At 40.4% G+C, this 21172-nt stretch overlaps 1 protein-coding gene across 1 annotated transcript; it reads left to right on the top strand.

The window, feature by feature from the left end:
- The first annotated feature begins 19550 nt into the window (after positions 1-19550).
- LOC149242510 (F-box/kelch-repeat protein At2g44130-like) lies at positions 19551-20606 on the top strand. Its single transcript, XM_089370863.1, has one exon. The coding sequence runs from the start codon at positions 19551-19553 to the stop codon at positions 20604-20606; it is 1056 nt and encodes a 351-aa protein (XP_089226989.1).
- The last annotated feature ends 566 nt before the right edge of the window (positions 20607-21172 follow it).

The raw sequence follows: 21172 nt of genomic DNA, 5'->3' as shown, positions 1-21172 counted from the left end.
GCTCTCTCTTCATTGTGATAGGGAATAATGAATAATGAATAATAGAGAATGGAGATTAACTTTGATTCTTTCTTGATTTGTAATTTAGTTATTGTAATATAGTTTGACATAGTTTTATTGTCATGAGCTCATATCTGTTGTTTTCCATTCACTTCTTCACATGTTGTATTTATTTTCCTTCATGCAATTTCATGCTTTCCTAGTTAGTGTTTCAATGCTTTAATTTGATTTCAGTAATTTAGATTAGATTAGATTAGATTAGTTCCACTTCAGTCCTGCATATACAGTGCATGTGTCTCGTAAGTCTACGGACCTCGGATTGATAAATTAAATAGTTGGGTAAGTACTACAACGGAATTAAACGAACATAGTTTCACCCTACAGTATCTAAGAGGTCTTCAGGGACTCCTCGAAGCAGGACCAACTTGAGGGATTCAGGGTCAAGTGTGCACCTGGCCCGCTTATAGCTAAGTTGGAACCTCTCCTCATAATCCTCTAAGGACTCATCATTTCCCATGGTCATCCGAAAGATTTCTCCCTTGGTTTCCTTGGACCTACAGTAATCCCGGTACTTGGTATTGAAAGCTTGCTGCATCTGAGCCAAAGTAGTGATACTATTTCCAGGTAAGCCCATGAACCAGCGTAATGCTGCATCCTTAAGAGTTGAAGGGAAGAGTTTCAGCTTCTGCTCATCTTCAGTATAGTCATAGGTTCTACAAAGGACAACAAACTCAAACAGGAAGGTATCAGGATCTTCAGTGGTCAGTCCATGGAAGTGAGGTAAAGCGGAGGGGCTAATGTTCTACATTTTCATCTCTCCATTGGTCTCTCGGATGGGGAAGGCACCTTCTATTCTCTCATCTTCTCTTCCATTGTCAGCCATAGCTTCAGATGGGATGGTCTCTAATTCTTCTTCTGCTATAGGATCTTCGTATATCTCAGGAGGTTCACCTATAGGTTCTTCTGGATCACTGCCACCTAAGAAGAGAGAAGGGTGACTCAGTGATGTGGTGGGGGTATTGGGTAGGAATTTGCCTGTTTTATCTCGGTTCCTACGAGGCATGAAATGGAAAAGACTTTTTTTTTTTGATTGCTTTTGCTTTTTTTCTTTGGTACCTGCAAAACTGAAACAGATTGATCTACAACTAACTATCTTACTGAAATAAAGATGCAGAATTGAATTGAAAGCAGGAAAGAACTAATCTACTTTGCTCAAATGAAATTGCAGGAATGGAAATGCTAGTCTACGCTTGCAGAATTGAAATGCTAATCTACGCTTGCAGAATTGAAATTGCGGAATTGAAAGGCTAATCTAGGAAAACAGGAAATGTCTATGCTACTTTTGCAGAATGGAAATGAGGTAAACTACTTGGCAGAAGGCTAGAGTAAGAAAATAGAAGAAAAGCAACAATTATTAATACTCTGACGCTTCCTCGGCAACGGCGCCAAAAAGATGGTGGGCTCCATTATTGTAGCAATAATGCTACAACTCCTGGAGCTTCCTATCTCTAATTTTATCAACCCGGTAGTTTGTAACAAACTTGGAAGCGACGGCACTGTATTCACAAGTACTAGCTCTTGTTGCAGCTATCACTTGGTCAGCTGGCACAAGTCTGCTAGGGCTCAAGCCAACTTCTATATGTTCTCAGAAGAAGCTTTCTAAATGATGGACGAAGGCTATCTCAAAGGAAAGTAACCTACTTTGCAAGAATGAACTGAAAGCCAACCAAAACATGGAAACCCTAGTAAACCCTAACCTGACTAGTTTAACCTCTATGATGCAATAGTGAGGGTGCAAACTTCTAGAAATGATGCCATTACTGCTAGTGATATCAAATGCATGAACTTAAACTACTTCTATTGAAAAGAACATTATTTTTGTATTTTTGCTTAAGTGGTTGGAGTTATTATGATTCTGTTTCTTATTAGGGTTTGACTGTGCAGGGGTAGTGCGAAGGGAAAGAAATCTTGGGAAAGGTCAAGAGGGCTAGGAGAGGTTCCAGGGGATCCCTAACATCATTCCACAGGAGTCCACAACGTTCAGATGCTCGGCAACCGAGTTTGCAAGCTTCTACAGGATGTCTGCAGGGGATCCTACAGGAAGCTCGGGATTTCTACAGGAAGTCTGCTAACTTCTACAGGATGTGCTCTAGTTGGAGTTTTGGGTGATGGAGGAGTGGAGGAGTTGTATGGGTAAGGTGAAGGAGGAGTTTGTGGTGGCTCAGGGACAGAGATATGAGATGAGGAAAGAGTGGGTACAGTTGGTTGGTGGATAGAAGGGAGGAAGCAAGGGAAAGTTAAAAAGATGGAGCTACGTGAGAAGTAGAAGGGTTGGAAGGCTAATGAGCTGAACAGAGGTCGAGAAAGTGGCTTCAGGCGTGGTTGAGAAGAAGAAGAACACGATAAAGTGATGCTATGCAGTGTAAAAGAAACAAATCCTCTATATCTTGCACAAAACCGAGAATTCCATCAACCTATTCTAACTGTGTTATTAAACCAATGAACAACAATGTAAAGTGTGGAGAAAAATCGTGCATGGTGTTGGAACGAAGCAGTAGTGCTCAAGATCAGAATGCATGGATGGATCTACAATTGAAATGACTGTGTGGCAGCTTGCATGAAAGCATAAGACTGCGTTTTTTGATGGTTGGTACAGCCCACACCCCCAATCTCTAAACAGAGATGGCAGCGAGTGCACTATCAACCTTTTTTGGAGCTCTAATGAATTACACCCCTCCTACTCTAATCTAAGCAACTAAAAACACTTTAATCATAAACTAATCCTATGCAATCACATTAAAGAAATTAAATCAGCAGACTGTGTTTTTTCAAATGCATGTCAAAGCAAAGAAATAAAGTGCTAAAAGGAAACAAGTAACAATACAAGGAAAAGGAGGTCTATTTCTCTCAAGTTGGGCCCTAACCTGAGAGCTATAGCTCCCTTAAAAACTCAGAATTGAATCCAAAGCTGCCTGCCTTTATTAAATAATCATGAGTGGAACATCATGCCAAAACTGGCTTACAAAGAGCAAAAACCGAGCTGTAGCTCGTGCTTATAAAGTGCAACAGTAGTTCAAAAGTTCAAAAAGCCCCTATCAAAGGCTACGACCTTCATACTTATACATGATGAAGATCAAGCTGGCTTCCTCAATTCGTGGAGCTTGGCTGTCCAACTGAAAGTTAAACTGTTGTTCCTGTAGAATCTGTTGGCTGCCTTTAAGCTCGGTGGGGAGAGCTGTTGGAGCTCGGAGTTAAGGTGGGAATCACGAGGAAGGTCATCAAGACTGTGGACAACCTCCCTATGAACCCACAATGCCACCTTTGCTGTCTCCTTGTCTCCATTTGCGTGGTCTTTGCTCTCTTTAATGCTGAAAAACCTGAAATCATCATGTATTAGCCACATAGATATAATGCCTGCCCTTCTTCCTACAAATAACACGAATATACTGAGAAATGAATGCATAAGTGTTAAAAGATGAAGGGTTGAGCAAGGTAAGTAGGCCAAATGAGCCCAAATTGTTACCAAAAATTGGGGCTCATCACTAATGCAAAGAAATAACGTTTCAAAGGCTGCCTGGTCGTGCTTCAGACTCCGTCCAAGGTTTATGAATCAAACAACAAATAGCTCCTCCCCAGCGGAGTCGCCAATTTGTTGGAGAGGTAAATCCCCTCTGCGGACAGAGGCGATCCCACTAGCCCAAAATGGTCTAGCAAGAATCAATTCACGCTACTATGCAAGTTCCTAGTTGCATACTGAAAGTGGATTACAAGAACCAACCTGCAGTCAAACGCTAATGTCGAAGAAGAGTTGATACTCCCGTTCCCTTGCTCCGGCAGGTCACAATCCTTGCGATCCCCGCGTATGGATACCTGCACATGCAAAGAACGAAACGAGAACAAGCATAAAATCCACTAAAATACAACTATATTTCAGTCAGAAAGGAAATAGATCAAACATTATCATGATGAACAATAAGATCGGAACCATAATAGTAGTCGTTTATTAATGAATAATGAACAGAGAAAGATACAACCAAGGTTCTGACGTTGAACCTCTCCTCTGGCTGGGCGAGAAGCTATGTATGTCTTGCAATAGACCTTCTCTCTCTCAGAATTCCGGCAGCATAACCTTCCTATGCTTCAAGACTCTTACTATCACTCAAGACAAGCGTTATCACGACTAGCATTACTGAAAGACTAGCTTGTCAAATGCATGAGGACAGACTTTTATAGATGGAGAAGGGAGGAAGATACAATGCATCAGGACACTCATTGTGGATTGGCATTATCTCCGAAAAGCCGCTGTGGATAGATGTCAAGGATAGATGATGACTCTCAACCTCTATCATATAAACTTTATCCTCAAAAGACTTCGTGATCTGAAGGGAAAAAACATCTGGGCGCGCGTTTGTCAAAAATCATTACCAAACGTGGTTGGCGCGGGTGTTGTTCTAAGACAAAGCGCCAATGGTCGCACCCTCTTTTTAGGATCTCAGTGATTGGAGCAGGTAAGACATTGTGGACCCGCGCTAATGGAAGAAGGGCACTTTTCAGGGATATTTTGCAGAAGGTGTCTTCAGGGAACATGAAGTACATACTCAGGGGAACATAATGCAAGTGTTTTTAGGTTATGTCACTAATCACAGGTCCCGGAATGCGTCCTCCAACGTACGGAAACAGGGGTAACAGGGACGGTGACCAATGGTGACAAATTACTGTGTAACAGATGCCCCCTAAAGCATGAGGCCCGAGAGAGAGAGAGGGGTGAAATGCTTTACAAGAACACATGTAGCTGCCTTCGAGAATCTGCATTGAGAGATACAACTGATAGCTCAAGTACATGATGTATGTGGTATGGTCGCAGCCATCCATAAGAGAGTACATAATAATCTAGATCCATAGTATGGACGCAGCCATATGGTTAGGATCAATGAATCGACTCAGGTATGGTCGCAGCCATCCAGTGAATGAGTCATGTATCGAGAATCACGCTTGGATTACAACAGAAACAATCCAGGGTCTTGCGCTCCATCTCGACCCGAACAAAAGTACAAGTTCAAGCATGCGAATATATGAGCTGAAGTAGAACATGCATGAACATCGTCTGATTACCAGTCAATATTGAAAACTGTTAACAGACGCGAGAGGTACCACCAATAATGACAATGGCCCTCAAGGTACTACAGGTACAATCTACGACGTGCGAATTAGTGATCTGACATCGAACACCCGTATAATCATTCGATCGGAGGCCAATGATGAAAACCTCACATCGAACAAGAAGAACCTGCCATTGAGGCATGCAGGCTCCAAGGCACCGGAAGGGAGTCTCTGGATCAGCTTCCTGGATAATGAGCTGAAGTCGACAGGAAGTGACCTTGATCGAAGGTGGGCCATAATGTTTCCCACATCATCGACACGAGACAGAGAGATAATGTTGTGAATCAAGATTGTGTGAGCTATCAGAGGGAGGTTGTTTCTTTGCAGAGGTCAACTTCTCTTGAACATATCGGCGGCACGACAGTGGAATTGGCAGTATTTGACATCAATGTATCAGAGGTCATGATGACAAGGCAATGAGCAGATGAGAGGTCAAACAGGATTACCCAAGTCCACAGAGGCAAGTGAAAAAGGAGATGAGATATCCCCACCCAGACACGAAAGCAGATAAGTGCCATGTTCAAGAGCGACATAATGCCGACACGACAGTAATTATGGTTCCTTCCCCCCCCCGCCATTTCTGGCGAGTACCCCAATTATTTTTAACAAGCTTGATGGGGATAACATATGCTTGTGGTGCGTCATTTCGACAAAAACTGATGTCATCAGGTTTTAACGAGTTTGACAAAGGAAGAACTCGGCGTCTTTTCATGTTTAGAGAGTTTGAAAAGACAACAGAAAAGGAAACTCCAGGGGTGTCCTTTTTCGTAAAGTTGTGTCTCTCGAGCCCGAAAAAGTATAAAAAAATGCTCGAAAGAACCGCCCAACCATTACGATCGAGGAGTACTTTTCATAAATAGTGATTTCGACCTGAAAAAGTAAAAAAGCAATCAAAACCACGTTGTTTCGTAACCATTAACGAGTTTGAAACGACAAAAACCAGGTAATCTTTTTATGTTTTAACGGTCGACAAAAAGAACTTAAAACGACCGCCCCTTATTAACGTTTAACGAGTCAAGAGGAGTAACTCGGCAATCTTTTCCTCTTTAAATGGTCAGAAAAGAGCTAAAAGCAGACCTTAAAGTAACCTTTTCACATGTTTTACCGAGCTTGAAAAAGTAGAAAAATGAGCTCGTTTCGTTGCTTGAGTTGCACCAACCCCTGTCATCATACAAAAAACAACGTAAAACCCACTTCGACATAAATATATTCCAAAAATACTCATAAAATATTATTTTTAATGTATTTTTAGGTCAAAAAATGCTATAAATAGTGAAATGGTAAAAAATAAATTTACTTTTCACTTTTTACCTTGTGAGTTTACCATTGGAAGGTTTTGGGTGCAAACTTCAACTGCTGATTGCAATCAATCCAGGAGAGCATTCGAGCCGCCGTCTGAAGCAGGTAAGAGGCCTCATCCTTAGCTTCATTTTCATTCTATTCTTTCAGTTTTTCATCCATAGATAAGTTCCCTGCTAGAGGATTTGCAAATTCTTAGGGTTGTGCCATTGGTGCGAGTTTCCCGCTCGGGATCGCACCAATGGGATTTTTTGCCCAAAGGAGGCGCGACCTTGGCGCGACTGTTTTCAAAACAGTCGCGCCAATTGTGCGACCTCAAATTCCCATGAATTTAACCATTGAAATTGCAATTTTTTTCCAATTTTGGTTTCACCAATGATCTAATGATGAAAATTTCAACTTTATGGTTGCACGGATTCGTCAGAATGGCTATAGAATGGAGAGAAAGAGAGCATGAGGCCATAGATGCCATGGCAATGGAGGATGATGCATGCATGGATGCTTTGAGAGACTGCGGCTTGAAGAAATTCTTCCTCACCTCCTACTTACGTGCACAACCTGAGTTGCTACGATTTATCGTGGATGCTTGGGATACGAAGGATCAGGTATTCCACCTGAAAGATCAGACATTGGAGCTAGATGTTTCCGATGTCTACTTTATCACTGGACTATCGCGGAGAGGTGCACGGCCCATCTTGACTGGTAGTAGGCCCTCCGGGGAGAAGATGGGGGAGGTGATGGAACGAGTTTGTCCTGGGGCACAGTTTGGATCAAACAGTGCCAAAGTAGATATTATCACGGTTCTCGACCTGGTGCTACGAGTGATATTGTTCACCATCACACGGACGGCTAGGGTACAGGCGCCCCACGAGGCCAACAAGAATCATTTACTGCTGGCAACTAAGTGTCTCCAACCTACATTGTTTGATTGGGCCACGACAGTGACGACAAACATCAAAAGGCAGCTTACCAAATGTAAGCGTGATGGCAACAAACAGTTCGGATACGGATCTATCGTGGTATCGTTCTTCTTGGAGCGACTGCCGATATTCCGGATTCAGGGAGGTATAGTGGCAGATCCAGTGCCACGGGAGCCGAGGTTGACTCGATGGGCAGAACTCATGCCCAGAGGAGGAGGGAGCCAGAAGATGGCCTGGAGGCCCGAGTTCTTCATTTGGCTCCGTCACCAGATGATCGTCATAGAGGACTGGCCTTATGCGGGCACTAATTTTACTGAAGATCCAGATCTCCCATTGCCTGCGGGAGAAGACTGGGATGAGGAGCTAGGTAAGAGCTCTTTGTGTTTTTGATGTTTTTATGTATTTAAGTTTTTTTTTTTTGTTTGTAATACATGCCAGTCTCTGACAACAGCTATATATATGTATGCAGGTTGTGCCCTCCGTGCTATGTGAGACTATGCAAGGGAATTTTTATTTAATCATGTTATTTCACGATTCGGCGTCCCTCAAGCCATCGTCACTGCTCACGGAAAGCATTTCCCTAATCATATGATGTCGGAATTAACAACCCAGCTAGGCTTGCAACACGATAGTTCAACTCCATACTACCCTCAGTCCAATGGCCAAGTTGAAGCTATCAATAATATTTTGGTTACAATGCTTCAATGTACCGTTGGCATGCATAAGTCTAACTGGCATTTGATGTTGTTCCCTGCCTTGTGGGCCTACCGAACCTCTGTGAAGGATGCCACTGGTTTCACTCCATTTCAACTAGTTTATGGACTAGAGGCTACCCTTCCAATTGAATGTGAAATCCCTTCATTAAAATTATCTGTCGAGCTACTTCCCAACACCACTCCGTTAGAAGAATGCCTTCTTTACTTAGAACGGCTAGATGAGACTCGTCGCCTGGCCTCTTTGGCCATCGAAACACAAAAGAAGCGAGTCAAGACTCACTTCGATCAGACCGTACGTCCACGTTCTTTTGTTGAGGGAGACTTAGTCCTGCTCTATGATCAGGCAAAAGATAAGCTAGGAGCAGGAAAGCTCAAGTCTATGTGGCTAGGCCCTTACATTGTCAAGAAAGTTATGCAGAAAGGGGCCTACGAGCTGATTGATTATGAAGGGAACCCTCTTGGGAAGCCTTGAAATGGGCTTTATTTGAAAAAGTACTATGCGTGATGCTGGTACATTTTATTTTGTACATACATGTACTCTAGCAAGTGTGTTGTGTGTGTGTGTGTGTCAGTTTCAAAGGCGTAACTGCCACTTATTGTGTTTTCGCTTCTTGTGCAGATGTCTGATGCACCTTATGTTGGTTTCGCTGATGGTGCCTGCCGCAGTACTCGCAACTTGTCCTCTGCGGCGTGGGTGATCTACGATCCTCATGGCGAGCTGATAGATTGTCAGGGTGTGTGTTTGGGTCGTACTACTAACAATGTCGCCGAATATTGTGCTGTAATCGAGCTACTTGCTGAAGCAATTAATCTCGACATTCGTGCATTGGTAGTGAACCTCGACTCTCAACATGTCGTCCACCAGCTCAACGGGCAATATTCCGTCAGAGACCATCGCATTCTAAGGTTGTATTTACGTGTGATATTGTTAGAAAGGAACTTTGATTTTATCACATGTCAACATATTCCAAGACAATTAAACACATTATCTGATGCATTGGCCAATCATGTATTAGATAGACATTTGCGTAATTTGTAACCAAAACAGTATACAAGCAAGCACATGAAAAAACAATAATAAACCATAGGCATATGTATATATATACGTGTGTGTCATAATGTTTGCGCCACGTGCATTACATAATCCAAAAAATAATACATGTTCGAAACTCATACGGCCGCTGACAACATGTCTCTCAAAAATATGCAAAAATGAAACCTAGGCATCTAATCACGGTGATGCTCATGATAGCATGTCACCGCTCGCACCAAACGTCTCAACAGACGATGGACGCGAGTAGATACTCCCACTGTGTGCCTCTGGTACGCTCTGGGCACGTCTGCCAATCTGGCATAATCTGGAATCCCTCGAGTAAGTGCCTCAAGGTTCTGTACTAGATCGTCACCCGCGCCACCTCTACCTGAGGGTAGGCTACAGGTTGTGCCCTCCGTGCATTGTGAGGCAAGTCAGCCGGTCGCTCTGCACCAACATCTTCATACATATATATAGCTGTTGTCAGAGACTGGCATGTATTACAAAAAAAACTTAAATACATAAAAACATAAAAAACACAAAGAGTTCTTACCTAGCTCCTCGTCCCAATCTTCTCCCGCAGGCAATGGGAGATCGGGATCTCCAGTAAAATCTGTGCCCGCATAGGGCCAGTCCTCTATGACAATCATCTGGTGACGGAGCCAAATGAAGAACTCGGGCCTCCAGGCCATCTGCTGGCCCCCTCCTCCTCTGGGCATGAGTTCTGCCCATCGAGTCAACCTCGGCTCCCGTGGCACTGGATCTGCCACTATACCTCCCTGAATCCGGAATATCGGCAGTCACTCCAGGAAGAAAGATACCACGATAGATCCATATCCGAACTGTTTGTTTCCATCACGCTTACACTTGGTAAGCTGCCTCTTGATGTTTGTCGTCACTGCCGTGGCCCAATCAAACAGTGTAGGTTGGAGACACTCAGTTGCCAGCAGTAAATGATTCTTGCTGGCCTCGTGGGGCACCTGTACCCCAGCCGTCTGTGTGATAGTGAACAATATCACTCGTAGCACCAGGTCGGGAACCGTGATAATATCTACTTTGGCACTGTTTGATCCAAACTGTGCCCCAGGACAAACTCGTTCCATCACCTCCCCCATCTTCTCCCCGGAGGGCCTACTACCAGTCAAGATGGGCCGTGCACCTTTTGGCGATAGTCCAGTGATAAAGTAGACATCAGAAACATCTAGCTCCAATTTCTGATCTTTCAGGCGGAATACCTGATCCTCCGTATCCCAAGCATCCACGATAAATCGTAGCAACTCAGGTTGTGCACGTAAGTAGGAGGTGAGGAAGAATTTCTTCAAGCCGCAGTCTCTCAAAGCATCCATGCATGCATCATCCTCCATTGCCATGGCATCTATGGCCTCATGCTCTCTTTCTCTCCATTCTATAGCCATTCTGACGAATCCCTGCAACCATAAAGTCAAAATTTTCATCATTAGATCACTGGTGAAATCAATATTGAGAAAAATTTGCAATTTCAACGGTTAAATTCATGGGAATTTTAGGTCGCGCAATTGGCGCGACTGTTTTCAAAACAGTCGCACCAAGGTCGTGCCTCCTTTGGGCAAAAAATCCCATTGGCGCGATCCCGAGCGGGAAACTCGCGCCAATGGCGCAACCCTAAGATTTTCAATTCCTCTGGCAAGGGACTAATCTATGGATGAAAAACTGAAAGAATAGAATGAAAATGAAGCTAAGGATGAGGCTTCTTACCTGCTTCAGACGACGGCTCGAATGCTCTCCTGGATTGATCGCAATCAGCAGTTGAAGTTTGCACCCAAAACTCTCCAATGGTAAACTCACAAGGTAAAAAGTGAAAAGTAAATTTATTTTTTACCATTTCACTATTTATAGCATTTTTGACCTAAAAATACATTAAAAATGATATTTTTTGAGTATTTTTGGAATATATTTATGTCGAAGTGGGTTTTACGCTGTTTTTTGTATGATGACAAGGGTTGGTGCAACTCAAGCAATGAAACGAGCTCCTTTTTCTACTTTTTCAAGCTCGGTAAAACATGTGAAAAGGTTACTTTAAGGTCCGCTTTCAGCTCTTTTCTGACCGTTTAAAGAGGAAAAGATTTCCGAGTTACTCCTCTTGACTCGTTAAATGTTAATAAGGGGTGGTCGTTTTAAGTTCTTTTTGTCGACCGTTAAAACATAAAAAGATTACCGGGTTTTTGTCGTTTCAAGCTCGTTAATGGTTACGAAACGACGTGGTTTTGACCGCTTTTTTACTTTTTCAGGTCGAAATCACTATTTATGAAAAGTACTCCTTGATCATAATGGTCGGGCGGTTCTTTCGAGCATTGTTTTATACTTTTTCGGGCTCGAGAGACACAACTTTATGAAAAAGGACACCCCTGGAGTTTCCTTTTCTGCTGTCTTTTCAAACTCTCTAAACATGAAAAGACGCCGAGTTTTTCCTTTGTCAGACTCGTTAAAACCTGATGACATCGGATTTTGTCGAAATGACACACCACAAGCATATGTTATCCCCATCAAGCTTGTTAAAAATAATTGGGGTACTCGCCAGAAATGGCGGGGGAAAAAGGAACCATAATTACCGTCGTGTCTGCAGTATGTCGCTCTTGAACATGGCACTTCTCTGCTTTCGTGTCTGGGTGGGGATATCTCATCTCATTTTTTCATTTGCCTCCGTGGATTTGGGTAATCATGTTTGACCTCTCATCTGCTCATTGTCTCGTCATCATGACCTCTGATACATTGATGTCAAATACTGCGAATTCCAGGTCAGGTTCCTTACAAGGTATTTGCATTTTCTTTCCAAAGGAACACCATTCTTGTGTTATGTTGTTCCTTTTTTTGAAGGAACATCATTTTCGTGTTTTCTTGTTCCTTTTTCTAAAGGAATGACACATTTTTGTTTCTGCTGTTCCTTTCCCGAAGGAAAATGTACATTTTCATTTCTGTTGTTCCTTTTTCTGAAGGAACAACATTTTGGTGTTCTGTTGTTCCTTTTTTTGAGGGAACAACATTTCAGTGTTCTGCTGTTCCTTTTTACGAAGGAATAGCGTTTCGGTGCTCTGCTATTCCTTTTCCAAAAGGAACAACATTTTTCATCTTCTGTTGTTCCTCTTCAGAAGGAACAACATTTTTGTGTTTTTCTATTCCTTTTTCCAAAGGAACGGCACATTTTTGTTTCTGTCATTCCTTTTTCCAAAGGAATGACACAATTTTGTTTCTGTTGTTCCTTCTTTTGAAGGAACGACACATTTTTGTTTCTGGTGTTCTTTTTCCAAAGGAATGGCACATTTGCATTCTTACTGTTCCTTTTTCTGAAGGAGCAACATTCTTGTTTCTGTTGTTGCTTTTCCCGAAGGAACATAATTTTTTTTCTTTTGCATGGGGCATTTTTCTTTTCTGTTGATCCTTTTTGCGGAGGAACAACGCTAGTGTTTCCTTTTGTTCCTTTTTGCGGAGGAACATCATTAGCATTTTCACTATTCTTTTCCAAAAAACACAACATTCTTTGCATTTTGCTTGTGCTTGTTTTCTTTATTGCACAACGGTTTCGAGTTTTTTTACAAATCTGTATATATCACTTCATTTATCTTTTTCCTTTTGTGTGTTTTATCATTCGGATCACTTCAGAAACACAACTATACACTTATGCAATGAATATGAGAACTATAAGATGCTGAAATCAACAAATTACATAAAAAGTCAATATCTTTACAAGAATTTTCTCTGAATTGATAACAGAAAAGAGGAAAGGACATTGATTATCTTTATGTCACTGTTCTACTAACACTGGTATGGTTGGTTATCTTTTATCATGATGGTTCCTTTCAAAATTTCATAATCCTTTTTGACCATTATTAAAGAATAATAATGAAGGGCATATTTTTCTATTGAGATGTCAAGACTTCTTCCACCATCCCTACTCTTAAGGAGTGTTGAACCACCCTATTTGTATAAATAAGGAAAAGTACCTTATAAAAAGAAAAAGAAAAAAGGTAAAACATTGACATAGTTTGCTAGCATGGTTTGTCAGATGAAGGATAGGGGGTCTCATTGGGAGCCAGCTTACCATGATCATAAGGAAGAAAGTGAAGTGGCATTCCCATTATGGCCACCACACTAGGGAAATGATCCAAGAGGCACATTAGAAAAAAAAGGAAAAAGTCCTCGGAACAGGAGGTCTCATCACAAGCCAGCCTACCCACCTTTCACTCCTTCCTAGTGGATGGCATTATGATTTATTTGGTTACCAAGCTAGAATAATGGCCTCCATTTTGACATTCCACAGTACGTTTCTGAACATACACAAAGGATCATGGTTCCATGGGTGAAATAAACAACTCTGTCAAGGTTATGGAAACCTGTGGGAAACAGAGCTCTGTTGATGGTATTGAGGTCATATATTTTATACACCAATAGCATTTATTAATCACTTCTTCTACCTTTCTAATGGATCAAATAACATTATGAAAATAATCCTTTCGAACCTCTAATACATGAAATATATTATAATCAATCATGATGGAAAAAGTTGATCATGACTGCATTGAACTTCTTGTGTACGTTAGCTGTCCTATCCTCCAAATCTTGCATCATATCACGACGTTTTCTTATTTATTAAGCGATTCTATAATACACCTCAATTTTGGAAATCTGCTCGTTCTTGTAAACATGGAATATCGATATATGCTACTCCTTTTTGACTCTATGTCATGTCAGTCTAGCACGCCGCTCCGTCATTTGACAGCCGAGGACGGCCTATCCAATTACAGGGGGGAGCAGGTGACCTCATAATTCAATGGCATACGTGTTAGTTTTTCATTTGGATAACTTTTACTTGGGAATAAAAAGGCTTAACGGTATATCGTTTTTCAATTTGCATGGCTTGTTGTTTCAAAATTATTTTTGCGTTATGCTCTGCAACAATTAGCAAGTAATTTGAACTCTAAACAAGCTTGTTGTTCCATCATTTTTTTCCTGTGGTTTCCAACAGCTAGAACAACCTACTGTTCCATTTTTGTCTTCGTGTTTCTTTTATAGTTTGCTAAGCATGGGAGGAAGATCAATTTGTAAGGAACCACAGGTGTTGACAGTCTCAGATTCCGCACAAGAAATCCTAACAAGGGTAGGATGGATAGTTTATCTTAATCACCTGCAAGAGTCCAACGAGACTGTGGCAATTGAATTCTTATAGAACCTACAAGAATATCACTCCATGGTAAGAGGGAGACAAATAGCAGTCATCGACGATATAATTGTAGAAGTTTCAGGACTGCCAACCATTGGATGTGTGTGGACTCTAAAGAAGATAAGACTGCACAACGCCATCAAAATCATCCAATATGAAGGATAAAACATGACTCGAAGTGGGAAGCGAGTTCTACCAGCAGATTTGGGAGAATCATGGGCGGAATTGGCAAAGATCATTAAGAATTACATTACCTGTGAAGGCAGAAAAGACATGGTAAGACAACGCCACCTTAAGCTTTTAGCTGTATTAAAATAGAAATGCACTGTGAATTTTCCTGCTTTTTTAAATTCTTTACTTACATGATGTTGCTCGAAGCATGAAAAAATACCGCCATGTAGAATCGGTAGTAAGTCATCACAGGTTGGTATGATTGATAGTTAGCTACAGTCTTGCTCAGCAATAGAGTAGCTAGGAAGAGTTAATTTTTACAATAAATGGGGGGTTGGCTTTTCCAACCCCCAAATGAAATCATACTACAAATACATCAAATAGACCATTGAAATGGGGGAAGTCTGATAGATTGGCATGGATCAGAGGCAGGCTGGAAAATTCCCAAGGGAACACCAGTCAACTGGTCGAAGTAGTTGATTCAGGGGATGAGCAACCCCCACAATTAGAAGGAGGAGAGAACGAAAGAAAATCAAACCATGAGGAAGAAACAAAAGGAGAAATCAAACAATTTGGGCAGGCTGAAGAAGAAATAGAGCAATGTGAGGAAATCCCGTTGCAAAATCCACTGCGAGAGGATGAATTGGCCTAGATTCTGGCCAACATGGGAGCATATACTCAACCTCCCAGCCCACTAAACCTCCACACTAAAGAAGAGCCACAGGATCACTCAGTTCACGATAAGAGTGCATCTGAAGAGTTATGTGATGAGGAAGAAGAAGAAGAGAATCATTCTAGCCATGATGAAAGTGCATATGGAGAGAAAAATGATGAAGATGAAGAAGAGGAACAATTTGTTCCAACTCAAAATATAGCTGAAGAATTTGATGAGGAAGAGAGGGGAGAAGAAGAAATTACTCAGGAAATTGCAAAACAAGCTAGGGTTTCTACCCCCGAACAACCCAATCAACAGAATAATGACGAAGTACTCCAGGAGAAAAATCAAGAAATTCTTCAAGAAGAAATTCCAATCCCGAGTGTGCGAATGACTGTTCCTTCCAGTCAAATGGAGGAAATCAAAATATTACGAAAGTAACAACAAATACTGCTTAATGTAATCGTGCGACTTCGACAACAAATCGGGATTCTGAAGATGAGGAAGAGAGAAAAAAGGATCTCAGTGGTGAAACCCCTTAGAAAAAAGGTCAAAAGGACTCAAGTCCAGCCTGCCATTCAAAATCAAAAGGAACAACATTCGGTTGTTATTCATGTCGAAATTCAAACAGATGACATAACATCCTGTGATAAGGAAATTCAGACATAGGCGTAGTCCTCTGAAGCAGTTCTAACCATAATTACGGAACGACGCAATAAGAAGATTCAAGTGAACCTTCCACCTACAACTATTATGTGGGATAGTGACCTGAGGACAGTAACCCTACGAGAGCGTTTGATGCAAGCTCAGCAAGCAATAGAAAGACGTACAGAACAAACTGTCCCGCGAGAGAAGTATGAAGAATTACAATAGTAGCTAAGGAATGTCAATTTATCTGAAAGTTAGGTTTTCAAAGGATGGTGAAAGGAAGAAGAAAGAGTTGCAAAGGTAACTCATAAGCTAGATGTAGTTATCAAACAAACGGATACCTTATTCTGTTTATACATTGACGTCCTAGCATGTAGAGCGCCTGCCAAGAATTATGCCTCATTTTTAATGGAAAGATATTTGCAATTAAAAATTAAGGCTGTCAAAGCAGGAGCCCCTATACAAATTAACACATTTGATGATTTCGTAAATTGTTGTAAGCACTATGGGGTAAAGGTTCAGAGATTATTATTCGAATTCTATTTGCATAACCTTGTGTTAGATCAAGAAACAAAGTAGAACCTCGGCCCTTTCATTGGGGATATTTAACTACAGGCATTTATTTCATTTTGAGTTAATCAAATAAAATGGCTTAAAGCCTATAATGCCTTCCAAAGACAAGAAAATGGATTAGATTTATGGGTAAGAGCTAAGCCTAGAAATCCATTGCAGTTATGGAAGAAACATGGAACCTCATGAGGACTCCAGGCGCGATTGAAGCATTAGGACCCATTCATAGAGCAATAAATCGGCAAGGGATAAAATACTTCTTTACCATCAAAGACCTTGCCATTTCTGCTGCTAAATTTCGATATCAGATTTCTAATCCGAATATCCAACATAGGGAACCGTTTAATTATGAGAACTTTAAGTTAGCTGCTAATCGCTTGGGCCTCTATGGTGATCTTATCTTGAGGGCAAGGCCATCTTGGTTAGGTTATAGGTTCGGGAGTCCGGTCATTTGGCATCTCACACTAGGATACCAAGCCTTATACGAAATGCCTGAGGGCCAGACAGGGCATATTTTTGAACACCTAGCTAGACATCATGGTTGTAGACCTCCTCATGAGATCCCGTCTCCAGCCTACTCCCTCACCATCTTGCATGTCAGCTGCAATGATTTCATGAGGTCATGAAAAAGGGTAAGGAGGGGGGTGTGTTGGGCACTGGAGAAGTTATGTTATTTTTGTTTACTTGTTATCTTTTCTTCAAGATTCACAACCTTTTCACATCATGAGCTAAGCATATGGTAGAAAATATGATAAAATCTAGAAGGTTGATATGGAATATGAAATGATTAATAATTACCCTTTTTCTATGCAGGAAGAGGAGAAAACAGAGGACTATCATCCCAAAGGAAAGAATGAGACTAAGTTAACTGCTGTCCCTTTCGCAGGGATCTGCGCTCAAACAAGGTGATCCAAATTGGAGTGTAACAGCCGAAAAAAGGAAAAGGAGATCTCCAATCGACACAAAAGAACAAGAAGATAACTGCAAGTTAACATCTTGACAAATTTCTCAGGATTCTTTGATCTTTAGGGATCACTATCTTAACAATCTTCTGTATTGTTAATATCATTGTTTGGTTGTTATAAAAGGGGTAACAATGTTAGATTGGGAGGAGAAGACTATTATTATTTTTATGAAATTTTCTTCGGTACTTGAACTTTGATCATCAAATTTATTTGAAGAGCGAATCCTTATAACTCTATTTCATATTTCAATATAAAAACCTGGTTGTTGTTCTATCATTGATTATGGAGTAGCCTGAAGCTGTGAGTCCCTAGAGGCTAAGGGCCCGTCCCTAGTGGATCACTTGCTCTTGTATCATATTTCTCATTCATGTGTGGTTTGATTTCTTTCTTTGACTCTGCTCAGTAATATGAAGAGATTTACTATTTTACATATCGGCTCTGTTATACTTGATTAAATATCACTATTACTCACAACAAGAATGCTACGTTATCATTCTAACTCTGCATTGCATTAGTGTTCCCCCGACAAATCACATAACATTGTTGTTCTTTACAGATTAATTGAGTTGTATGTTCTTGAATCAGTACTATTGTATGCTTTACTCTTAAAATCATGAATGTTGTTTATTTGAATTACTGCCTTGTTACCATTGCTGTTCTAAAACCATTGTTGTTCTGAAACAATTGTTGTTCCATTACAATTGTTGTTATTCTATAGCTATGATTCATGTGTACTGTATCAAGCTTTGATTGCTATTCCTTTTACTGATTAAGTGTGTTGCATGTTTAAGTTGGGTAGCTGTACATTTCGATTTCAATTGTTGCTCTATACTTTATTTCTAAGAGTTTGTTGTTCCATTTCTGGTTGTTAATCAAATCGGAAGCTGTTACTTAGTTCTCGTAGATTATAATTATTGTTGCATTCATAGGTTAAGGTGTTGCTGTTCAATATTATTCATAAAGATAGTTGATGTTCCATTTCTTGCTATTTGAAGATCATCATTTCTTTGGTGTGCAGAAGGTTTGAAACTATAGTGAACATTGACCTATACTGTCTAGTTCCCAGTTTAACGATCCTTCTTCTGAGTGCTTCTTTAATTGCATCAGTTTACAGATGGAAGAGTTATTGTTACTGTACCATTGACTAATAAATTGTTGTAGCTTTCTTAACACATGATTTGAATTCCAGGTTTCTTTCCACAAATAGATTACATTTCAAGAATTCATTTACTCTTGTATTGAGAGCACTATACTACTAGCATTACGGTTTCTTTCCACAAATAGATTACATTTCAAGAATTCATTTACTCTTGTATTGAGAGCACTATACTACTAGCATTACTCTGACAATTGACCGCCTCAAACTGAGTACACTCTTTGAAATAACAAATCGTTCCTGGATTGAAAATTAATGTAGGGTAAATAAAGGTGAAAAAGACCATTTTTACTACTTGACATTTACCCCACCTATGATAAAGAGATGTATTCCATCGTGTAGGCTTGCCTATAATGGAAGCACTACATTCTAGAGAATGATAAGTACTACATGAATGGTAAGTAAAATAACAACCTCGGTATAAGTACAAGACAATATTATTGATATTTTATCCTCATCATATTATAATTAATAACAATAAATAAATACACACCTAAAATGAAAAATTCTAAATATAAAACAATAATAATAAATATACATAAAATAAAATAAATAGAAAATACTATTATTATAATAATAATAATAATAATAATAATAATATTATAATTTGGGTTAAGTACTAATTAATTTATTAAAAACCCTTAAATTACTCAACTAACTAAATCCATTCGACTTAATTTATCTATATAAATAGACTTTATATAATTTAAATAAAACATTCTTACATAAAGCATTGCCATGCCAAGTTGTTGACCGGTAAAATTTATATTAAATAATTATATTGCGAATTAAAAAATTATATATTTTCATATTACCAATAAATAACATAGTTTATCAATTAACTCCCTTTCTGGTCGGTTTGAAATTAGGTTTCCCAACATCCACACTATATATTTGACCGCACTTTTATATTTTGAGGTACCGTCCTCCATATTGTTTACTTCTTTGTGTGTGGTAAAGCTTTGGGTAAACTCGATCGATCAGGAAATCGGTGTGTATTGTGTGTGGTAAAGCTTTGGGTAAACTCGATCGATCAGGAAATCGGTGTGTATAGGGTGCCCTAATGGACGCTATTCCGATGGATGTCGTTCGGCGGTGTTTGCTAAGGATGCCTTACACATCACACGATACGCTGAAAGCTGTCTGCAACAGCTGGGAGGCTATGGTCCGTAGCCCTACGTTCTACGCTGACAGGAAGAAATGTGGGACGAGCGAGCAGCTTATTTGCCTGGTTCAAAGAGATATCAGGAATCACAGAGATATGAACCCTCACCCTGTCCTTGTAGTAACGGTATACAACCCTGTGAACGGCACCTGGCAAAGGCTACCTCCAATTGATGATGCCCACAATACTGAAATACCAATATGGTGTCAGTGCGTAGCTGTGAATCGGAAGCTACTTCTCATAGGCGGATTCCAACCGTCCAATCAAAGTTTTACGAAGAGTATTTATATTTACGACTTTGAGTCTGCTAGATGGCGCCGCGGAGCTGACATCCCCACAGCTCGATCATGGTTTGCCTGCTCTGTCTCTTCTTCCACCGGACTTGTTTACGTCGCTGGCGGGATCGACGAGCGTGGTAGCCCTCTTGCAGCTGCTGAAGCATATGACGTGGTGAAAGACAAGTGGACAATTTTGCCTCCTATGATCGAACCCCACAGCCATGGATGCCGCGGTGTGTTCGTGGATGGTAAATTCATGGTGTTACGCGAAGGCCAACCTGCAGAAGTTTTCGATCCGAGTGAGGGAACGTGGAAAATGAGGGCACATTGGTGGAATTTCGTGGGAGAAGTATGGAGAAGTTGTGTGATTTCATCTTCTTCTTCGGAATTGCACTTGTTCACCGACCTACAGGTGGGGAGGTACGATGTTGAGAAGGACGTTTGGAGAGTTGTAGCTACTCTTCCGGATCCCCACCATCTGGAGTTTTTTACGTGCGCTACAATGTGGCGCGACCAAATTTTTGTAAGCGGAGTGGGCGAGCGACCCCGTTCCAACCCAGACAAACACATCTCTTATCTGTTCAATATGTCAACCAGGCAGTTCATGGAACTTCACCGTGATTGTGGGGAGGACTTCGCGGGCATGATCCTATCTGCAGCGACCGTGGAGATTTGAAAGTAATTTTTAGATGCGCACCCAATTTAATCATTGTGTTGTGTTCAATTCTATATTAGTTATTGCTTAGTCCGGCTAGTACAAGAAATGGTCTTTTTTGTGTTTTTCCGTGGTCAATTTTGTTGTGTTCAATTCTATATCAGTTATTGCTGAGTCCAGCTAGTACAAGAAATGGTCTTTTTTGTGTTTTTCCGTGGTCAATTTTGTTAAAAACTTCTGTATTAAATTTCAAAAGTTTGTTTAGTTTGTAAAGATTGAATAAGAGAGGTTGAGAGTGTTGAATTGATTTATTATTTCAAAAAAAGATTATTCTGTAGTATAGAATTAAATAGTCTTGTTTTAATAATTATTTTTTTTTATCATTGTGAAGTTTTTTTCAAGTTCCCCCGAGAGAGTCTTGTTTTTTGACACTATTGTAAATACTTTAAATCTCATTCTTAGGAAGATAACCCATATCCTCATTTAGCAAACAACTTTGAATCTAGGCCTTAATATCTTAGAGAGCTATATTGTTTTTTTTTTTTATTTCTAAATATACCAAGTCATTGTTGTGGCTAATATGTCAG

Source organism: Pinus tabuliformis, chromosome 8 (assembly GCF_031772625.1).
Source record: "Pinus tabuliformis cultivar Carrire ecotype Pingquan chromosome 8, CPIR1, whole genome shotgun sequence".
NCBI classification, from domain to species: Eukaryota; Viridiplantae; Streptophyta; class Pinopsida; order Pinales; family Pinaceae; genus Pinus; species Pinus tabuliformis.
The sequence above is the reverse complement of the archived record's forward strand: the minus strand, read 5'-3'. Positions and strand labels throughout refer to the sequence as shown.